This window comes from Octopus sinensis, unplaced genomic scaffold (genome assembly GCF_006345805.1).
Source record: "Octopus sinensis unplaced genomic scaffold, ASM634580v1 Contig17532, whole genome shotgun sequence".
In the NCBI taxonomy this organism is placed as follows: Eukaryota; Metazoa; Mollusca; class Cephalopoda; order Octopoda; family Octopodidae; genus Octopus; species Octopus sinensis.
Genome location: NW_021835138.1, coordinates 15,477 through 39,183, shown reverse-complemented (window position 1 = coordinate 39,183; position 23,707 = coordinate 15,477). Strand labels below are relative to the sequence as shown.

The following is a 23,707-nucleotide window of genomic DNA, read 5'->3' as shown; positions in this document are numbered from 1 at the left end:
TTACATCATACGATATAGAAATACTATCTCTGTATGATATATTAAGAGAAAAGACATCGATATATGTGTGTGTGTAATATGTATGTGTGTATATAGATTTCCACTCGTGCGGTACCTTACAACTTCACTTTGTTATACATACATATACATATACGTGTGTGTGTGTGTGGTGTGTGTGTGTGTGTGTGTATATATATATATATATATATATGTATGTATACATATATATATATATATACTCTAGCTAGAAATAAAGGGAGATAACTATGAATATACCCGAGGATATTAAAACTGTTTTAGAACAATAGAAGTATTTAGGGAGGTGCTGAGGCATACAACAATAGCAACAACAACAACAAATGAACAGTTCAAAGTTTATCTTTATTTCAAAATTTAATCTCTAACAACAGGGGAGACGAACCAGCAAAGGGATTTCTTTGTGATAGATCTGCTAGAAGTAGTAGCCAAATCGACCACAATTCATACCTTATCCCCCTAAAGAAGAATACGCTGGACAATGTTTGTGTAGCTCCTCTACCGTAAGGATAAAGACAGGATGGTCATGACTGGAATGCATTTAACCAAAGGTCTGTATTTGGTCGAGATTGACCTCAAACTAAACAACAACATTTACACAGAGCTTCACTTTACATCTGATGACAGACATTTGAGTGCATCAAGGCACTCAGCTTCCTCGAGGGCATCTCCAAGTGTTTTGAGTGTTTGTTTCTCTGGATCACAACTTTTAAACCATTTGTGCAACACCATGTAGCCCTGTTTCACAGTGTCTTTAGAATCGTCGTGAATTTCCAGTTCAGAAGTTTCAACTCCTAAGAAAATCCCTGCAAAAGATACAAAAAGAAGAAATAATTATAACAACATCAACAATAATATAAAAGATGTCTCCTGTAGGTTGTTCTAACAAAGAAACTTCAAGAGAGAAATTTTGAAAATAGTCAAGAAATATGGAAAATGTAGGACATTGTTCTCTGTTTGTATGAATTCTGATTAAAAAGTAACAAAGTTGTTGGAAAAGAAGATTAAAACGGAGAAAATTGTGTTTTAAAAGTATTGAAAATTACATTTGAGAGAATTTCTGGTAAAGAGATGGCAGGGAAAATGGTTGTGTGGGTAATAGCATATGAGACCCTAAAGAATCAATTAATATCACCCAAAGAGTCACATTATCTCATCCATCTATCCATTTTCTCTACCCTCTGTTCATAAAAGGGTTGTGGGGGGTAGAGTCGCCAGGGAACCCCCTTCAAAGTTACTTTCATCTTACTGTCCAGTTGGATTCTCAAGCTTCACCAATTAAGACTTTAGATATTATCCAACAATCTCATTCTTGGTCTATTCCTTGGTCTCCGGTCAAGTGGCTCAGCTTAAAGAATATCCGTCTTGCAATTACCACCACTCGACTATAAAAAGTGATCTACCACACAATTCTCTCTTTTTGCCTGGCTCTCTCTGGCACTTTCTCTTTTAGTCTTAACTTTTCGCCTATCCACTGGTTACTCAACTCGTGTGGTCAGACACAGCTAGACTAACGTCGCTCTCTTTATAGTGGCCACCACCAGACAAAACCACCACGTTTATATATATATATATATATGTATGTATATATATATATATTCATTCTGGTGTTTCATGCATTCACCTCATACCAATAACAAGAGATTCCAAATTATCAATATCAATGTAATATACATTCTGAAAACCTGTCTTTACTTCATTACTTGTTATGCATGACACGAGCACCACAGAACACAGCGAAGAGAAACCCTACATGCCGGCTTCTTCACTAAAAACGTCTCAGCATTTAGAAAAAGTGGAGACTGAACCATCAAGCAATACCAGTCATACTACGGACACCTGGACCAATTAAAATACAAATAAGCATGACACCAGAATGGTCTTAATTACACAAAGTACAAAATATAATACTGTTAGGTACACACCACATATTTTAGAAGACACCAGCTTAACCATTTTGGGTTCATGACTCGTAATAAGGACCTCTTTCACTGGCTGAATGCCACAATTTAGAGAGAAGTTGATAACGGAGAGGTTTTAGAGTTTCAGCTAGCAGGAAAGAAGACAGGAGTGACCAGCATCTCTGCCATACACCTACATACAATTAAACACTTTATCTGAGTAAAGTGTGTTCTTCAACTTAGACAAACACTGGACAGTGGAGAGGCAAAAATGCTGCACCACATTCAACTGACGACTGCATGCGAGTGAAGTGTGATCGTCAACTAGATGGACACTTGACAGTGGAGAAGCTACAACACGTCACTCAAAATACACTCTGTCCTGTTAAAATGGACACAGTCAATGATGTAGTCCTGTGATCCCAAGTAAAAGACAGCGGCATCACACAAGAAAAAAATGGACAATGTGAACAATACAATGGTATTCTTTGAAAGCTATAGAACTTGCCTGCCACACTAGAAAACCCGGAAATTTTAGGAGGTTGTTTTCACACAATCCATTCTCTGTTTTGGACAGTAATGTAATTCCCTATGAATAAATTTGTAATCTTTCCAGACAATTTCTAAATGGGACATCAATCATAACTTGGTTGACTAAACCGGGGTCTGTTATTTTGAGTCCAAATATGACCCTTTAGTGGATGAGGTTGAATTAATTGAATCAACCCCCTCTCTCAGTATACCCAGGTCATGAAATTAGTGTCTCTCTGTGCAATCTATCACGTTACAAACTTCCCAACAGGACTCTGACAATCGAATGATCAGTGATATTTCTTTTGACCAATCTCCAATGAACTCCGGATTCAATCACATCTCCGGAGCTTATTCATTTATTATTATATCAATCACAGAGAGAGAAGCCTCTGCCAGTTTGGCCTCACTTGTGAATATTCATTTTCCGGTAAATTCCCTCAGGGGAATCCTCTCTTTTTGCCTGGGGAGAATAGATTGAGCAGAGCGACCTCTATTAAGCCTCTTTTTATTGAGGCATCTCCAGATCTGTGGCAGGACATCTTCCAGTAGGTTGATATAAATAGGATTATTCATCGGCTTCTTATACAATTAATGTTTTCAATCATTTCAAAAAAAACCAAACTTTAAGTCTTCAGCTGGAATAAGGAAAACTTATTCTGGTTGTTAACTCAGCAAATATTTCCTTCATTACAATAATTTAGCAACAGACTTAAAATGTAAAACAAAGACATTGTCCATTAACTCACCTGTTTACTCTTAAACAACAATGAATTTTACTTTCCAGCTCCATAAGACAATATTAACTCTATTGCGTCTTCTAATTTAGCCATTATTACCAACCACAGTGCTAACCGTGGTGGATATTTTATGAAATTCCAGTAATATCAATCTCTTTAATATCTTTAGAGTTAACCTTTCAATTGGAAATTAGGAATGGAACCGGTTCTCAGACATTTTGATAAACAAAATAGCTCCGGTGGAAGTAAACTTTACAGAAAGCAATTCGGTTATTTCATACTCACCCACTTGCCACCAATTATTCCCTAACTTCTTGGCCACTTTCAGAAGATCCTTCTCCTTCAGCTTTCGACTCTCTGAAATAAATATGTTGAAATTTTGCAATTTGTAGTAAAATTTCTTTATCTCTGTTAATAATCTACATTTTATTATCATGCGGTATTCCTATTATCAATGGTCAATTGGTGACCACCATGGCTTGGATCAACATTTTTATACTTTCTACAGTGGTACCACACCAGACTAAACTTCCTCAGCCTCTTCTCTTTAGTAAGACATTCTACACAATCAACGTAACAATTATCTCTTAATTATCATCACTTAATGAAAATGCTTTTCTAGTTTTGTCTTTCCTTTCTTATATCTCTGCCAAGTCAATGGCATGGCATTGTCCTCTCACTTCCAACATTCTTCTCATTTTCTGCTTAATTCCTATGTCAACCAAGTCAGTCCTCCAAAGACCTAGAGCACAATATCATGACACACCAACTAGGATAAACATACACCTGATCCCTTTGTTGAAGGGAGCTGCTGGAAATCTTTAATTCTAACTGCCCCACATCACGGTTCATCAGAATGTCAGCTGATTCAGGAAATATTTGAATTTCATTCCCTTTCCATAATAAATCAGCTATTTTTCAGGTGAGCGATGATTAGTTCTACACAGGTGGAACAGAAAATAATAACAGGTGTCCTAAAACACTGCACAAAACCTCATTCACTACATATAACTGTTCATCCACACGTTATTGCAAAAGAAAAATATCTGAAATGGTAGAAAAGAACTGGTTCTCAAGAATAAAGGACATCTCTATCAAACCTCATCTATGCATTAATCATACCCTTTTGATGTCCCCTATATCAATGTGGTGAAGCTCAATTGGATGAAAACCCAGTTTCCAACAAACTTGAAAACACAAGGGTTACACCTGTGCAGGAGGATTTCACTGACAGAAACTGTTCTTCTGATATCATTGTTAATACAAGAATAACATTACAAGGAATGTGTGACCCAACTCACACCCCACTCCACCACCACCACCACATTTGTCAATAAAGCTAATTAAAATCAACTAATTGAAAGGTGTCACTAATTAAGATATATTTTATAAAGTATTAGAGTGTCACATAAATGAAATGAAGCCAAGTGAGATTAACATCTGAACCTTACTGGATTATAAGGGTCAATAATCCCAGTTTGTAAGGATGTGGCCCTTTACCCAAGTAAAACAATATATTTACACGGAGGGTAACAAGTTGTAAAATGTTGGGTGCAAGATGATGCCATGACAAAATGAGGTTACTTTTCAGACATGTGTAAGAAAGTTAATGAATGAGAGCTGATTAATTATCATGTTAATGGGGTGTATATGTGATACACTACCACTGTGCTTGGTGGTGCAATACTAGATAATCTATATGGATTATATCATAATCCAAGTGAAGAACATGTGACCCTCATTAAAATGAATATGATTGTGTCTCAGCATAAATAATAATATGGTAGTCCCATGAGCAACCAAACAAAATTGTTACCAAGTTCAGTGCCAAATACTAATAAAAATGTCTTTACTTGGTCAAATAACAACGACCAAGTTTCATAATCTGCTTTGAACAGGATAATCAAGTCAGAAGTAAAACCAAAAGGTGAAACACTCTGAAGACCTTACCTCTATTAGCATTAATATCATCAAGAAGGCAACAAGTGGGAGTCTAAGAATGTCTGTAGGGATCTGGTAAATGTTACTCAAACATTAGAGTCACCAACAAGGAATTGGGAGTTCAAGTCACGCCTGGTACGCATATGTTATTCCAGTCTGTGTATTTTTTAAATGTTAACCTTAATAATTGGTTTCAATGTAAACATATGAGTGAACTGGAGCATGAAATAAAGTGTCTTGCCCAAGAACACAACACACAGCCCGGTCCAGGAATCGAACTCACTACCTCCTGATTGTGAGCCCAATGCTCCAACCACTATACACACACACACATATATATATATCACGTGATCACATGACCGACCAGGCTATCAGATGTTGCTACAGTATTGTTAGAGAAATTATTTTCTCTACTACCACAAAACGTAGTCTAACCCAAGACATTCTGGGTTCACACCTTAATAAGGGACAACATCACATATCAAACATCAGAGTATTGTAATTATTGGAGTTCTTCATAAGATGACAAATTATGGAGAATTTCTGGAGGACAACTTTGCAAAAACATACTGGAACTATTGATGCCACTTTAACTGAACTAGATAAATGGTTTCTAAGGGGTCAACAGTTCAACTATCAAGATCAGTTAATAATGGGTCTTGGTGCAACATCTCGGCAAAGTTTTAATTGAAAACAAACTGAATATGTTGAATAGATATGTTGTATGTGACGTATAAATATTTTTCTTCCGTGGCTTTCTCTTGCAACTGGAAGGAGTTAATAGAACGGCCATTATCAAAGGAAAAAGATCAAAGTTGCATTATTTTGATTAATAATTTTATAGAGACAAATAATTACAATTGCAAAACATAATACCAGGAGTAATCTCAAACTGTTCTCTTGGAGATTAAACCAAAGCAATGTAATGAAAAACATTTTCAAGTTGTCTTTTTTCGCTACAGATAATTTATCGTGAAGAGAGGACAAGAATTAGAACCCCTAATTCATCAAGGTATTCTAAAGAAAAAGTTAAGATAAATGACTTCAAGTCATAAAAGAGAAATATGCCATGTCTATTACGTTAGTGTGAGAGACATTTCAACACTCCGAGACATGCAAGGTTGTGAGTGAGATTGCTTTGTGAGGACAGCGTAAATGTCACTAAAAAACAGAGAAAAATTGTGGTTTTTATAACTTTCATTGAAGATTTCTAGAAGTGTCCAGAAACAAACTTTTGGAATAATTTTCAGTCAAAAACCAAGATGGCTTCAGCTATATACTTTTCAACCAATGAAATGATTCCTTTCAAATTAAGTTTGCTTTACTCGCAAATTTCTGCCAAAAGAACTTAACTTTAGTTTATTTTCATTCAATAATACTTTGCTAAAACACTTTCTACTAAACCACCTTTCACCAAATAACAACTAGAACAAATAATTCAACGGTGAAACTCTGCAATGTTGTTCCATAAAAATCAGTTGAGATTTTGTCATTGAATCTCCGAAGATGACTGACATTCTTATAAGTACCATTGTCTCTAATGACCAGATTCACAAAATACTAATAAATCATTAGTCACTCATAATTAACCACAAACAGAACCAGAGAGATTTATTGATATTTCAGTTAGTCACCATTTATCCTTCAGTATCATTCATTAGTCATATTTTGCAGACAATACCCTCTTAAAGTGTGACGAGTCTTGTAACTGGATGAAGACAATGTTTAGGGGATGCTGTGATAGATACACCATCACAAAGACAAATGGAACAGTTTTTATTCATAAATCTGCCAGATTACGACAGACCTGGGCCAATGAGACAAACAGGATGAAATAGTAGTCTTACCAATTCCACTTTCTCTGGTTGTGGGTTGCTGACATTCAAGACATGTAGAGTTAGGTTCGGTACCACATTCCTCACAGATCACCATCTGTCCACAGGATTGGCATTTCAGTGTGGACACTTTCTCTTCACAAAACAGACATCTGTGGAACAAGATACAAACATCTCATCAATAACATTCATAATCATTATCTCATCCCTTAACGTCCGTTATCTATGCTGGTATGGGTTGGACGGTTTGACTGGGCTGGCACACTGGAAGGCTGCACCAGGCTCTAATCCGATTCATTTATTATAAATATGACAGTAGTGAATATTACGAGACATGACAGTTACCAGTAAGACTACATCACAAAGTCCTCTTTAAATAATTATATACACACAGATTTGTGCGTATATAAGTGCCACAGAGAACATAGGGAGGGAAGGGGTAAAGGATAAAGACACGGCCCCTTAGTTATCAATGACTATGGAGCTGAACCTAGAAAGTTCCCTGAACCTAGAAAGTCCACGCATGGTTGTTTATGGAAGACCAGCAGTCGCCCATGCATACCAGCCTCCCCCTCTCCACTGATGTTATCCAGGGAAAATGGCAAAAGGGGCTGACACAGCTCGGCACCAGTGACAATGCAACTCAATTCCTGAGCTGAGTGAACTGGAGCAACATGAAATAAAGTGTCTTGCCCAAGAACACAACACACAGCCCGGTCCAGGAATCGAACTCACTACCTTCTGATTGGGAGCCCAATGCTCCAACCACTATACACACACACACATATATATATATATATATATCACGTGATCACATGACCGACCAGGCTGTCAGAAGTTGCTACACATCGCTGGTCACAATGCGCTTCGCATTGTTTTAACCTTCAAATGACGCCACCCCGCTGGCTGAGCGAGTGGCCAGCAGAAGAAAGAGGGAGAGAAAGTTGTTGCAAAAGAGTACAGCAGGGATCACCACCCCCTGTCGGAGCCTCGTGGAGCTTTAAGTGTTTTCGCTCAATAAACACTCACAACGCCTGGTCTGGGAATCGAAACCGCGAGTCCGCTGCCCTAACCACTGGGCCATTGCGCCTCCACATATATACATATATATATATAGACAAATATGTCTTGACTCTGATACGTAACAAAAACTGGTCTATATGTATGCAGTTCACAGAAACAATGAACTCCATACATTCCAGAAATCTCACTTCGAACATAGACCTCAATTCTTCTCAACAATATAGGCCTATTTGTATATACACTCTTCTGTTGTGTGTATTAAAACACTTTTTGAATTTGATCTGTTTAACAAGTGATCAGTATTTAGACATTTGATTTTGAATTGTATGGATGGACAGACAGGGTACAATTGTCATGGCATCTTGTATGGATGAACAATATGTAACATAACAGGTCACAATTCTAAAACAGAACAATGCCCTAAGAATCGTATGTATGTAGAAAATCAGAGAACTCTTTGGAAATTGATGAGTTGATTGCAGTAAATGTCATGCTTCTATCTGCCTTCAATGTACCACTAACATCCTGATGATCCCAGTCCAATAAAAGGTAGACAATGGTTTTATGATGGGTGGAATATAGCAAATGGTGCAACTAACAAACTGGTCCTTTCAGTGCCTGACCCCTGCGTCCTTTCCAACTATTGTTGTCAAACAAACACAACCCTTCCACAGGAAAATTTTGGAAATTTGATGTAACAGATATTAAAGCAAAAAATGCTAACAGAATTGCACAGTGAAAGATAATCCCCTGCTCTTAAACCTGCCCCTAGTTATAGCTGAATCCAGGTTTATAGAGTAAGCCATGCTGTCTGCCACGCATGATGTAATTGTTCTTGGTATATCTGAAGAAGTCATTGATCTCCAAACATTTTCTCGTAACTTGTGGTGACTGATTGGCACAGACAGACAAATTCCACTGACTTCGAAACGACAATGCTAAAACATGTTCATTCCCTTCGTTATTTAGTACCACAGTTTCCTTTAAGACAGGCAACTGAGAGACGTAGGTCGTAGGTCGGGGTGGTGGTGTGTGAGGTATATCTGTCAACAGAACCAGTCATGTGAATATAATCAAAATAGATGTTCTTTGTTTCATCTATCAACTCCATTTTCTATTTAGTGTTCTTAGTCCTCAGTCCCCTCCTATTTATCATAGTCCTCCAGGCAATAACGGAGGAATTCAAGACAGGATGCCCCTGGGAGCTCCTCTATGCTGATGACCTTGCTCTAATTGCTGAGTCTCTATCAGAACTGGAGGAGAAGTTTCAGGTGTGGAAGCAAGGATTAGAATCGAAGGGCTTTAGAATCAACCTAGCCAAAACCAAAGTCCTAATATGTAGGAAGATAGACCAATCACAAACGCCTTCAGGTAGATGGCCTTGCTCGATCTGTAGAAAAGGCGTAGGTAGAAACTCTATAAGATGCACCAAATGTAAGCTATGAACACATAAGAGATGTAGTAATGTCAAAGGAAGATTAACTAGGAAAATAGTTTTTATCTGTGGCAGATGCTCAGGAGCAATAAACTCTGAAAATATGCAGAGACCAACTTCTATCACGTTTCAGGGAGAAAAAATAGAAGTAGTTGATAGCTTCCGCTACCTAGGTGACCTGGCAGTTGAGGGGACCTGTGGAAGAGGTAGACCCAGGAAAACCTGGGTCGAGGTGGTGAAGCACGACCTTCGAACTTTAGGTCTCACCAAGGAAATGACCAGAGACCGAGACCTATGGAGGTATGCTGTGCACGAGAAGACCCGGCAAGACCAGTGAGAACAATCAAAATCAAACCAAATCAAATCATATATCAGAAAGCAGAACCAAAATTGAGGTCGATCAACATCAGTGGGAATTGCAGCTGTGGTTAACTGAACCATCTGATCGTGGTCATTGCCGGCGCCGCCCTGTCTAGCCCCCGTGCCGGTGACACGTAAAAGCACCATCCATTTGTGGCCGTTTGCCAGCTCTGTCTGGCCACCGTGTCGGTGGCACGTAAAAGCACCATCCGTTCGTGTCCGTTGCCAGCCTTGCCTGGCCCCCGTGCTGGTGACACGTAAAAGCACCATCCGTTCGTGGCCGTTTGCCAGCTCTGTCTGGCACCTGTGCGGGTGGCACGTAAAAAGCACCCACTACACTCACGGAGTGGTTGGCATTAGGAAGGGCATCCAGCCGTAGAAACACTGCCAGATCTGACTGGGCCTGACGAAGCCTTCCAGCTTCACAGACCCCAGTTGAACCGTCCAACCCATGCTAGCATGGAAAGCGGACGCTAAATGATGTTGTGTGGCCTTTACTCAAGACACCAGTGAAGTATAATGTATTGGTAGAATAAAAACTAAACACGCATATAAACATGATTATGTACAAAATAGAAAATTCACCGATTTGTTTTGGCTTTGCTAGGGAATACTTACAGTGATGGGAAAAGGGATTTAAATTTTTCTTTCAAATCTGGGTTCATAACAAGGTCCAACGGGGTCGCATTATTGCAATTTTTATGGTAAAAGTTGGCTCCCTGCAGAGCCAGGTAAGTAGCTATTACTGCGCCGGAGAGCCTGGCATTCTTTCCCAATTCAAGCATAGCACAGCACTACAAACAATGAAACATAAAAGGGTGATTACAGAATTACCAAAAAATATAGACATTATAAGCAAAATCATAGAATCAAGTCAAAAATAGGAAATATAAAGGAACAAATATCACAACAAACCAACAAGAACTTATCTATACATGGGGCTCGAAAAAAGCCAACTGGCCACAGCAAGAGAAATAGGGATCGGGGAGTATTGTGTATATAAATGTAACATGACAACAAAGCATGTATGTTATATCAGAAGAGAGAGAGACCGGCTGAAACACAGCAATTTCTTCAGACATCAGACAAGCAACACCACACAGACGTAGCCAAGCATGTCGATAATGATTCCAGAATTAATAAAAAAAGCATTTTAGGATGATGAAGGTGAAGTGTGACAGGGAGCTGTTTCAGTCAGAATCCTTCACAGAATGGACTGGATGTATTTATCATGGCAATTGCCTTATAAAGGTTGTCATCTGTTCTGTTACACAGACCTCTCCTCTACCCTGTATCATTGCTATCCGGGAATAATATCTCCTCTCTTCAACAGGTCACCTCTCCTTCACACTGTGATGGCTGTGTTTAAGTGGTCAAAATTGGTGACCGGTTTCCACCACGGCAGTGGAGGGGGACCACGCTTTTGAGGGTGGAAGGAAAGGGAAATTTGTTAGTTACTATATATGTAGGGTTATCAAGAAAGACTGGATTACTTAATGCTAAAAGGAGGTGGGGTTTGATGGCTGTGAATTGAGACATGACAAACATTGTCTGTCTGTCTGTCTCACAAATATTTACAAACAATTTCAAAACTTACCTCATCTAAAATGCCTAAGGCTTCACCCTCAGAATGAAACACTTCTTTCCTCACAGCGAAGTGCAGACAGTTGTTATCATCATTATCGACAGCGTTTATATCTGCGCCACGAGAAAGTAACTTGCGGATCATTCCGAGGTGACCGCCAGAGATGGCTTGGAGCAATGGTGTTGTTTTGTTACTGTTCCTGGTATCCACTTCCACATGACTCTTTACAGAGGTAAAAAGAATAGAGAAAGAAAATTTACATAAAGTCAGGATGAAGATCAATGTATCGTTTGTGTCTTCTACTGGGGACTTGATTAAACTGATCGTGTGCATTTGATGTGTGTCAGTGAAGTGGACCTTCCATATGGTCCCTCAATAAAGATGTCCTAAACAAATCGGGTTCAGCCTGATCTACCTTTATCCCTTACTATAGTAAGTTTTAGGGGACTTGAACAAGAGTGAACACATGATTAGCAGATCAAGTTTAATAAAGAAGAATTATAATTTCTAATGTATACTTTTGATGTTAATTAGTGTCCACACCCTTAACAGTAATGTACAAACTCATGTGCGCACATGCGTTCTTTATTTGGGTTCATTCAGAGTCTGAGGCCATGCTGGAGCATCACCTTTTAGTGTGACTGGGGTTTTTTTCTGTGCAGTTTCTGGTGAAGTAGCAAGTTGGATGCAACTGCTCTTCTTTGTGCCTCCTTCCTCAATGAGCGTTCATCTGGGATCTCAAAAACTTACCCAGATCCTCCTTGAAGACCTTCACATCTCCATCTCGCAAATCCCTGAGGTTGTTTATTGAACAGCTGTTCTCCCTTAAAACCCAAGCTGTTACAGTACTGGGTCCTTATTCAAGATGGAGAAGCTGGGTTCTTTGGTACTATGCAGTGCCATCCAGAATCACTGCCAGAACTAGAGAAGAAGTTCCAGGTATGGAAGCAAGGTCTAGAATTGAAGAGCCTTAGAGATAACCTAGCAAAAACCAGTCTTGGTAAGTAGGACAAATAACAAATCCCTTCGGGTAGATGGCCCTACTCAATCAGTAGAAGAGGGATAAGTAGAAACGCCATGAGGTATACCTGGTGTAAGCTATGGACATAAAGAGGCACAGCAATATTAAAGGAAGGTTAACAGGAAAAAAAATAGTCTGATTGACAGAAGTACAGGTACAATAAACACTAGAAATGTACAGAAAATAGACTCCATCAATTGCCTTTAACCAACTCTGTTGTCTGAGTGAGCAAATCAGCAGAGGAGGTGGATGATCAGAGAGCATAGATGCCAGAATAAGAATAGGCCGGGCAAAGTTCAGAGAGCACCTAGCTCAGAATGAAAAGCAGACTGTACGATGCCTGTGTTGGGGGCACATAAAGGCACCCATTACACTCTCAGAGTGGTTGGCGTTAGGAAGGGCATCCAACTGTAGAAACCATGCCAAATCAGATTGGAGTCAGGTGCAGCCTTCCAGCCTTGCCAGCCCTGGCCAAACGATTCAACCCATGCCAGCATGGACAACAGATGCTAAATGATGATGAGATTATATATATAATATATATATATATATATATGTACATAAATAATGTGTGTGTGTGTGTTTGGACCACTGTGAAATTTTCCTCTAAAGCAAAGAAAATAAGTTTTATATTTTTGAAGAAACAATTTTATTTTTCCTATCTTTGCATCCAATTATACAATAATTTAACCCAAAATCAACAGAGTATAATCACAGAACAAAACTGAACAAAACTCATATTTTATTTCCAAAGAAATCCCCATGAGTTTCTATTCCTGTGGAGTAGTTTCTTGGCATTCTTTCTTGTGACTTGTAAAAGTATTTTATCAGAAGTGATTTCCAAGCAGTCTGTAAAACCCTTTAAACAACTCTTGCTCATTCTTAGGCATTTCATTTGGAACTTTACAATAAATTTCATCCCAGACCAGTCCAACTGGCGAAAGATCTAAAGACTGAGAGTTCCTGGTCATAATTTGCAAAATTCTTTTATTTTCCTTTGGTTTTAAAGAATCTCTGCACAATTTAGAGCTGTCTTTTGGATCATTATCTTGTTGAAAAACAAAATTCTATCCAATAATGCGACCCCCAGAGGAAATTGCATGCGTCTACAATAGTGAATAAAAGTCTTCCCTTTGCATTATGCCTTTAATTTTGACAAGGTCTCCAGCAATCTCACCTCTAAAGCATCCCCAAATCACCAAAGATCCACCACCATCCCTTACAGGTGGAACAATGCAACTTTCACTCATTCCTCTGACAAACACTGAAGTCTTCTCCCAAGAGAAATCGGATGTTGTCGCATAGAATTCAATTCAATGCTTAGTTCCAGACCTGTTTTGCTTCTATTCCTTTTCCTGAACAGAATCAAGTGCCAATCCTCTGCAGTAGATGTTACTCTGGGCCGACCGGATCTTTCCCTGACAAGATCTGAGCCAGTGTCACCAAGTCGTTTCCGGCCATGACGCACATCGTTTTTTGATCAATCCCATTTTCTAGCAATATGGCATTCAGAATATTCTTCTTTTGAAAGAATTTCAACTTGAGCTCTTGTTTTCAATATTAATCTGTTTGGTTCTTGCCATTTTCTGGAACTCGGGTTTACGAGAATAAATCAAAATTATGAGATCTTAATAAATACAGTAAGGGTTGTTGTATCAGCAGAAATTGAATCACAGACTGAAAATGAAAGAAGAAAACTGGGTCAGTGTTTACTCCAGAGTTTAGAAAAAAGTACTTTTCTCTTCTATTAAGTTCACAGATGCAAATTCAAACACAGCTAGGGTCAACAGAAGGGGCCTTCAATGCTTTGGCATTTTCAGCAAAAGGATCTGGGTTTCCATGCAAGAGCAATGTCCACAGCTTATACAAGATTAATTTTCGATACTTATAGAGAAACTTGCATAATGATTTGAAATAATATAGAATCGGCTAATTGGATTCTCCAAACACGGAAATTTTATGAACATAGTGAAAAATTTCAGGGTGGTCCCAAACTTTTGGCCAATAGTATATGTGTGTGTATGTGTGTGTGTGTGTGTGTGTGAGTACTAACCTGAGTTGCTTCTGTGTTTAATATGATTTCCATCACATCTTCATAGTTCTTCTCTACAGCATAATGGAGAGGTGTGTTGCCAGACTTGTCTTGTCTGTTAACATTGGCACCCTTGGAGACTATGAGGGCCACCACATCACAATGACCTCTGAATGTATAAAATTGACATAATTACATTAAATATTGAACATTCTTGTTCAATATGTCAAAAAAATCAAACATACAAACCTGTCTGTCTACGCATTTTTTATTCTTTTAAGTTTGTCATTTTACTACGACCATGCTGTAGCACCACATTAAAGGGTTTTGTAATCGAAGAAATCGACCCCAGGACTTATACTTTGTAAGCGTTATACTTATTCTACTAGTCTCTTTTGCTGAACTGCTAAGTTACAGGAATGTAAACACACCAACATCAGTTGTCAGAAGATAGTGGGAGGGACAAATTCCCATAAATATATACACATACAATGGGTTTTTCAGTTGCCATCTGCTAAACGCAAGTAGAAGAAACTTGCTCAAGGTGCTATGCAGTAAGATTGAACCTGGAACCATGTGGTTGGAAAGCAAGCTTCTTACCACACAGCCACACACCTGCACATATCTTAATATATAAAACAGAGTTAGTGTGTGTGTGTGTGTTCCTTATGGATTCAAAAACTGAGTTGTTGATTTTGATTTACGAGGTATCAGAAGATTCAGCAATCTTTTGGCTACCAAATAAAAGTATGTTTTTTGCACAACAACTCTTTTTTACTGCAAAAATAACATCAAAAACGAGGTCAGGTCACACAAATTTGGGGTCTTTAGCTAAGGGAGGCAACTACCTCAATGATATTTATCAATACTTGATTTAACAACAAATGTAAACACACACACACACACAACACACACACACACACATTAGGAGCAAGGATGACTGTGTGGTTAAGACATTTGCTTCCCAAACACACGGTTCTACATTCGGGCAACTGCTTTCCCCTAGAGCCCTACACTAACCACAAACTTGTGACTGAATTCAGTAGAAGGAAACTGCAGTGTTGTTCATCAGAGAATGAGCAAAAATAACATGTTTATAAAGAAGAATTACCTGCTTCATGCACCTTGTGTGCCGATTCTGCCCAGAAGAAAGGAATAAATAATACAATGTGGCTGTAGGTCATAACACCCGGGCAATGCTGGGGTGCACTGCTAGTATATATATATATATATATATATATATATATCCAGGCAATAACGGAGGAATTCAAGACAGGTTGCCCCTGGGAGCTCCTCTATGCTGATGACCTTGCTCTAATTGCTGAGTCACTATCAGAACTGGAGGAGAAGTTCCAGGTGTGGAAACAAGGATTAGAATCGAAGGGCCTTAGAATCAACCTAGCCAAAACCAAAGTTCTAATAAGTAGGAAGGTAGATCAATCACAAACGCCTTCAGGTAGATGGCCCTGCTCGATCTGTAAAAAAGGTGTAGGTAGAAACTCTATAAGATGCACCAAGTGTAAGCTATGGACACATAAGAGGTGCAGCAATGTCAAAGGAAGGCTAACTAGGAAAATAGTTTTTGTCTGTGGCAAATGCTCAGGAGCAATAAACACTGGAAATATGCAGAGACCAACTTCTGCCACGTTCCAGGGAGACAAACTAGAAGTAGTTGATAGCTTCTGCTACCTAGGAGACCAAGTCAGTAGCGGGGGTGGGTGTGCTGAAAGTGTAACTGCTAGAGTAAGAATAGCCTGGGCAAAGTTTAGAGAGCTCTTACCCCTGCTGGTGACAAAAGGCCTCTCGCTCAGAGTAAAAGGCAGACTGTATGATGCATGTGTACGTACAGCCATGCTACATGGTAGTGAAACATGGGCCGTGACTGCTGAGGATATGCGTAAGCTCGCAAGAAATGAAGCCAGTATGCTCCGATGGATGTGTAATGTCAGTGTTCATAATCGTCAGAGTGTAAGTTCCTTGAGAGAAAAGCTGAACCTAAGAAGCGTCAGTTGTGGCGTGCAAGAGAGACGGCTGCGCTGGTATGGTCATGTGACAAGAAAGGCTGAAGATAGTTGTGTGCAAAAGTGCTACACCCTAGCAGTGGAGGGAACCTGTGGAAGAGGTAGACCCAGGAAAACCTGGGACGAGGTGGTGAAGCACGACCTTCGAACTTTAGGTCTCACTAAGGAAATGTCTAGAGACCGAGACCTATGGAAGTATGCTGTGCATGAGAAGACCCGGCAAGACTAGTCAGGCCATAACCCGTGGCCCCGACCTGGGACGTAGTCAGTCCTGTGCATACCTTCCTTCTTGTGACACTTATGAGGACCTGTTGAGGCAAGTGAAAATCAAATCAAATCAAAACAAATCAAAATAGATGAACATCAGTGGAATTGTATTCTTTGTGGTACCAGTGCCGGTGGCACACAAGAAAACCACCCAAACGTGGCCGTAACCAGTACCGCATCGACTGGCCTCCGTGCTGTGGGCACAACAAACACCATCCGATCGTGGCCGTTCGCCAGCCTCATCTGGCACCTGTGCCGGTGGCACATAAAGACACCATCCGAAGACCCGGCGACGTAGTCAGTCCACCTGTGCATACCTTCCCTCTTATGACACTTGTGAAGACCTGTTGAGGCAAGTGTGTGACACTTGTGAAGACCTGTTGAGGCAGAGGCAAGTGTGTGACACTTGTGGAGACCTGTTGAGGCAAGTGTGTGACCCTTGTGAAGACCTGTTGAGGCAAGTGAAAATCAAACCAAATCAAAATAGATGAATATCAATGGAATTTGTATCTTTGTGGTTCCAGTACCGGTGGCACACAAGAAAACCATCCGAAGTGGCCGTAGCTGGTACCGCATCGACTGGCCTCCGTGCTGTGGGCACAACAAACACCATCCGATCGTGGCCGTTCGCCAGCCTCATCTGGCACCTGTGCCGGTGGCACATAAAGACACCATCCGAAGACCCGGCGACGTAGTCAGTCCACCTGTGCATACCTTCCCTCTTATGACACTTGTGAAGACCTGTTGAGGCAGAGGCAAGTGTGTGACACTTTGTGAAGACCTGTTGAGGCAGAGGCAAGTGTGTGACACGCGTGACACTTGTGAAGACCTGTTGAGGCAAGTGAAAATCAAATCAAACCAAATCAAAATAGATGAACATCAATGGAATTTGTATCTTTGTGGTTCCAGTACCGGTGGCACACAAGAAAACCATCCGATCGTGGCCGTTCGCCAGCCACATCTGGCACCTGTGTCGGTGGCACATAAAGACACCATCCGAAGACCCGGCGACGTAGACAGTCCACCTGTGCATACCTTCCTTCTTGTGACACTTGTGAAGACCTGTTGAGGCAAGTGACACTTGTGAAGACCTGTTGAGGCAAGTGAAAATCAAATCAAATCAAATCAAAACAAATCAAAATAGATGAACATAATGGAATTTGTATCTTGTGGTACCAGTGCCGGTGGCACACAAGAAAATCATCCGAACGTGGCCGTAGCCAGTACCGCATAGACTGGACTACGTGCTTTGGGGACGTAACAAACACCATCCGATCGTGGCCGTCCGCCAGCCTCATCTGGCACCTGTGTCGGTGGCACATAAAAACACCATCCGAGCGTGGCCGTCTGCCAGCCTCGTCTGGCACCTGCCAGCCTCATCTGGCACCTGTGTCGGTGGCACATAAAAACACCATCCGAGCGTGGCCGTCTGCCAGCCTCGTCTGGCACCTGTGTCGGTGGCACATAAAAACACCATCCGAGCGTGGCCGTTCGCCAGCCTCGTCTGGCACCTGTGTCGGTGGCACATAAAATCACCCACTACACTCTCGGAGTGGTTGGCGTTAGGAAGGGCATCCAGCTGTAGAAACACTGCCAGATCTGACTGGCCTGGTGCAGCCTTCGGGCTCCCCAGACCCCAGTTGAACCGTCCAACCCATGCTAGCATGGAAAACGGACGCTAAATGATGATGATGATGATGATGATATATATAATGATAAGAGTAAATAATTTCTATAAAGGCTTTTAAAAAAACCCCAATTATTTACTGGTAGAATTCGGTATGTAAATATAGCCGATTACCGGCAGGAACTTCTGTAAAGTTCAGTATATATATTGTATATAAGAGAAAGGGACAGGCTTGACCGCATACCGAAAAAATAGAAATAGCAGTCAAGAATGCTTATTTCTATCAAAGTTGGACTCCGGGCATTTTCGGTATGCGGTCAAGCAACCTGTTTTGCCTGTCCCTTTCTCTTATATATATATATATATATATATCATGATCTTTAAATGTTGGGGCCTCACAGAGGCAATGACAAGCAACTGAGACCTTTGGAGAAGACCCGGTAAGCCAAGTGACTGATACCAGTGCCACAGAACCGTCCTCTTTTAAAGTACATTTCAATTGTCAGGCAATATACTGTGCTTGAGGAGACCTGATGAGTCCAATGAAATATAGTCGGGGCCGATGCCAGTACCACTTGTGCTGGCAGCATGTAAAAACTGTCATTCAAGCATGACTGATGCCAGTGTCACAGGCACATAAAACGCACCATTCAAATGGGGTCGATGCCAGTGTCACCTAACTGGCTCCCCTTCTGGTGGCACATAAAAAGCACCCACTACACTCTCAGAGTGATCGGCATAAGGAAGCCAATTGGATAGATTTTTTTTCTACTTGGCTGACTCCTGCCAACTGTCCTACCCATCCATGCATGAAAGATGGGCATCAAACAATGATGATGATGATGATGATTTATTTGAAAGTGTTGTCTTCTGGTGAAGTGGTGAAAATTTGCCACCAAATTTAGACTGAAATGTGGGTGTGCAGAAGACAAGAAAAATTTGTGACTGAGGAAGCTATAAAAATAAGAAAATCCCTTTAAAAAATGATTCAATTTCCAGAGAGGATCTGAAGAGGCAGAGTTCAGGTCACAATACAACTACATGTGTGTTGAGTATGTTGGAGATGGAGGGGCAACATAATCTCTGTTTGTTATTTCTGCCAGAACAAATTATAGGCGCAGGAGTGGCCGTGTGGTAAGTAGCTTGCTTACCAACCACATGGTTCCGGGTTCAGTCCCACTGCGTGGCACCTTGAGCAAGTGTCTTCTACTATAGCCCCCAGGCCAACCAATGCCTTGTGAGTGGATTTGGTAGACGGAAACTGAAAGAAGCCTGTCGTATATATGTGTGTGTGTATATATATATATATGTATGTATATGTGTGTGTTTGTGTGTATGCGTTTGTCCCCCTAGCATTGCTTGACAACCGATGCTGGTGTGTTTATGTCCCCGTTACTTAGCGGTTCGGCAAAAGAAACCTATAGATTAAGTCCTGGGGTCGATTTGCTCGACTAAAAGGCGGTGCTCTAGCATGACCGCAGTCAAATGACTGAAACAAGTAAAAGAGTAAAAGAGAGAGTAAAAGAGAGTATAGAATCTTTCTTCTCATTTCAGAGTTGAAAGGAAATATTCAAAATTGTCAAGAAGGCTGAGGGTGTCTTGGCATCACTCACCAAATCCTTTGTGAGCCGCTCTCCGGCTATCTATCTGCGGCTTTATATAGCTATGGTAAGACCTCACCTGGAATTTGCATCACCGGTCTGGAACCCCTATCTTGCCCAGGATATCAATTGTCTGGAAGCTGTTCAGTGACGTGCAACCAAAAGAATACCCTCCATCAGGCATTTGCCATATCCTGAACACCTTACTTCCCTGGGCATGGACACATTGAAACTCCGACGTCTGGCAGCTGACCTGGCAGACACCCATAAAATTATCAACCATCGCACAAACAATAACACTGAGCACCTTTTCAAACTCCACCCATCTAACACCCGTGGACATATTTACAAAGTCAGAAAACAGCACAGCTCCCATGACTTTAGGAAACATTTTTTCACGCTGAGAATTGCTGAAGCGTGGAACAAACTGCCAGCATCAGTTGCTGGTTGTCGGAGAACTGCATCCTTCAAAACTTCCATGCTTCCTGAGATTTGCCAACACTACACCTGATTTTCTCCCCTCCATACTCACACAAGCATGTTCACTTTCCAGACATTTGTTCATTACTGCATGCACTTTCTGACAAGTTGTGCTGCACCTGAGCACTGTATACAATAATTTTATTATTATTATTATTATTATTTGGAGAAAAATTGATCAATTTTTCCAAAATCAATATTAAAAGCCGAGAATGAATGACACAGCATCAATCTCAAGAGCTGCTGACTCTCAAATAATATCTCCGAAGCAAACAGTAATTTGTTTTGACAACAAATCTCAAAAAAAGTTTAACGATTCAATAATGAAGAGGATTCAGGGAGAAACTGAGGCAAAGATGTTGTTGGTTACCATTTTTATCATCCTGTAACCCTGCCACTGCCATGGCATCTTTGGACATTTAAGATGTCTGGAATTGGAAGAAATTTAGAAACAAAACAGATGTGAAGATTTTATTTCTGTAATTCTTAACTTACCCAAACACAGCATAATGTAAAGCCGTATCAGCATCTTTGTCCCTCACTTCCAAATCAGCACCAGAATCTATCAAGAAGTTTACAAAATCAGTGTTGCCCAGTTGAGAGGCAACCATCAAATATGTCAGACCCCATGAATTTGTCTCGTTAATCTGAAGTGAAGAAAAGAGAAGCCACGTGAAAAATATTAAAGGGGAGAGAGAAGAGAAATAGTAGGGAAGGTGCATGGGTGAGAAAAGAGGGATGTGAAAGGAAAAGATGGACAGGAAAGATGACTACACACACAAGCACGTATGTCAATCATCGTTTTACTTCCACTTTCCAGGCTGGTCTAATTTGTAAGACTAACGGGAACATGAAACTCTGAGTAACAGTTTTTATGATGTCTTTGCACCTTTATTAATAAAGTGTGTGTGTGTGTGTGTGTATATATATATAGATATATACATATCATCATCATCGTTTAATGTCCGTTTTCCATGCTAGCATGGGTTGGACAGTTCGACCGGGGTCTGAGAAGCCAGGAGGCCGCACCAGGCTCCAGTCTAATCTGGCAGTGTTTCTACAGCTGGATGCCCTTCCTAATGCCAACCACTCCAGGTGCCAGGCGAGGCTGGCAAACCGCCACAATTGGTTGATGCTTTTACGTGTCACCGACACGGACGCCAGTCAGGCGGTACTGGCATCTGCCACATTCGGATGGTGCTTTTTACATGTCACCAGCACAACTACACTTTCCATTTGATTTTCATTTTGATGTTGGTGTTAACGTACTTGACTATATATATATATATATATATATATATATGTTCATGTACATGAACATCGAAATAAATATCAATGGAAATAGTAGTTGTGATACCTGTTCCGGTGGCACATAAAAAGCACCATCCGAACATGGCCGTTGCCAGTGCCGCCTCGACTGGCTTCTGTGCCGGTGGCACATAAAAAGCACCATCCGAACGTGGCCGATGCCAGCGCCGCCTTGACTAGCTCCAGTGTCGGTGGCACATAAAAAACACCATCCGAACGTGGCCGATGCCAGCGCCACCTTGGCTGGCCTCCATGCCGGTGGCACGTTAAAAGCACCAAACGATCGTGGCCAATGCCGGACTCCCCTGGCACCAGTGCAGGTGGCACGTAAAAAGCACCCACCAAACTCGTGGAGTGGTTGGCGTTAGGAAGGGCATCCAGCTGTAGAAACTCTGCCAGATCAGACTGGAGCCTGGTGCAGCACCCTGGCTTCCCAGACCCCGGTCGAACCGTCAAACCTGTGCTAGCGCGGAAAGCGGACGTTAAACGATGATGATGATGATGATATATAAGTAATAAGAAAATAGAGATATTGAAGTTAGGTTATACATAAAAAGAGAGAAAAACTTATCTCTATATATAAAAATATACGTATATTTGCTTCCTACACTCATCTGTTAATTCAGTATACATACATATAAAAATACCTATACATATATATACACACATATATATATAAACATACATACATATATGCACACACACAGGGACATTCATAATTAGTTCCATGCATTTAGATGCATATACATACACATCATCATCATGTATACACAATATATATCATCGCATATATTTACATTTATACTCATGCACATACATATGTGTGCATACACGTACATATATGTAAGAGCGTTTATTAGTATTCCTGTTAATAGAAACTTTTCATGCACAAATATGTTTAAGCATTCTCACACACAGAAATGGACACATACACATGCACAGCGCATACGTAAAAATACACATAAAAATACGTACATGTATATATATATATATATATATAAATGCATACATGTATGTATGTCATCATCATCGTTTAATGTCCGTTTCCCATGCTTGCATGGGCTGGACAGTTCGACCGGGGTCTGGGAAGCCAGGAGGCTGCACCAGGCTCCAGTCAGAGATACCAGTGTTTCTTCGGTTGGATACCCTTCCTAATGCCAACCACTCCGTGAGTGTGGTGGGTGCTTTTTACAGGCCACCGGCACAGGGGCCAGAGGAGGCTGGCAACAGCCACAATCAGTTGGTCGGTTGGTGCTTTTTATGTGCCACAGGCATGGAAGCCAGTCAAGGCAGCACTGCATTGGCCACGTTCAGATACACATGATGGCCATCCACTTGTGACTGAGGAAGTACTGACCTTTAGAAACAGTGTGTGCTCTAGAATGAATATTTTGCATTTGCGGCTCCGTTGGTAGCCAATGAACCCTAATCCCGACAAGCAGGCACAACTGCAAACATTGCAAATCAAGCTTTCCCCATTCACTGCTCTAACTTCTGAGCAGCAAGCTTAAATTCTTCATGAAGAAGAATACATGCTCTTTCAAAGGCGCTAACCCTTTCTTTAACCTTCTTCCTCCATCTGTGACTTCGTCATTCATACAGTGGATGACATGCAAATACTTATGAACCGTATTTCTGCTTCTTGCAAGGCATTTGGACTCAGCATTAGCCTGGACAAGACTGTTGTAATGTTCCAGCCTGCACCAGGAATTCCATATGTGGAACCAGCTATCTTGGTTGAAGGAACAATTCTGAAGGTGGTAGACATGTTTGGGTCTACCTGGGCAGCACACACAGCCGTTCTTGCTCCCTGGATGAGGAAATATCTTTCAGGCTGCAGAGAGCAACTGATTCCTTCCGGTCTCTTCTGTCTCATGTCTGGCCCCAGCATGGCATCACAAGGCAAACAAAAATTGCTGTGTACTGTGCATGTCTACTGACATTGCTCTTTTACTCATGTGAG

General features: G+C 40.8%; 1 protein-coding gene across 3 annotated transcripts in view; it reads right to left on the bottom strand.

Moving 5' to 3' along the window:
* Nucleotides 1-360: 360 nt before the first annotated feature.
* Nucleotides 361-23,707, bottom strand: part of LOC115231136 (E3 ubiquitin-protein ligase MIB2) — a 37,735-nt gene continuing 14,388 nt past the window's right edge. For 2 of the 3 annotated variants that reach the window (XM_036499959.1, XM_029801220.2), the window contains exons 3-9: nt 20,932-21,083; nt 14,462-14,609; nt 11,400-11,609; nt 10,421-10,596; nt 6,997-7,136; nt 3,494-3,565; nt 363-842 (exon numbers count right to left, since the gene is read on the bottom strand). In XM_036499959.1, the coding sequence (XP_036355852.1) occupies nt 643-842; nt 3,494-3,565; nt 6,997-7,136; nt 10,421-10,596; nt 11,400-11,609; nt 14,462-14,609; nt 20,932-21,083 (1,098 nt within the window). In that variant the 3' untranslated portion in view covers nt 363-642. Of the gene's footprint in view, nt 843-3,493; nt 3,566-6,996; nt 7,137-10,420; nt 10,597-11,399; nt 11,610-14,461; nt 14,610-20,931; nt 21,084-23,707 lie in introns of all 3 variants that reach the window. The other variant, XR_004997647.1, reaches the window with a different exon arrangement.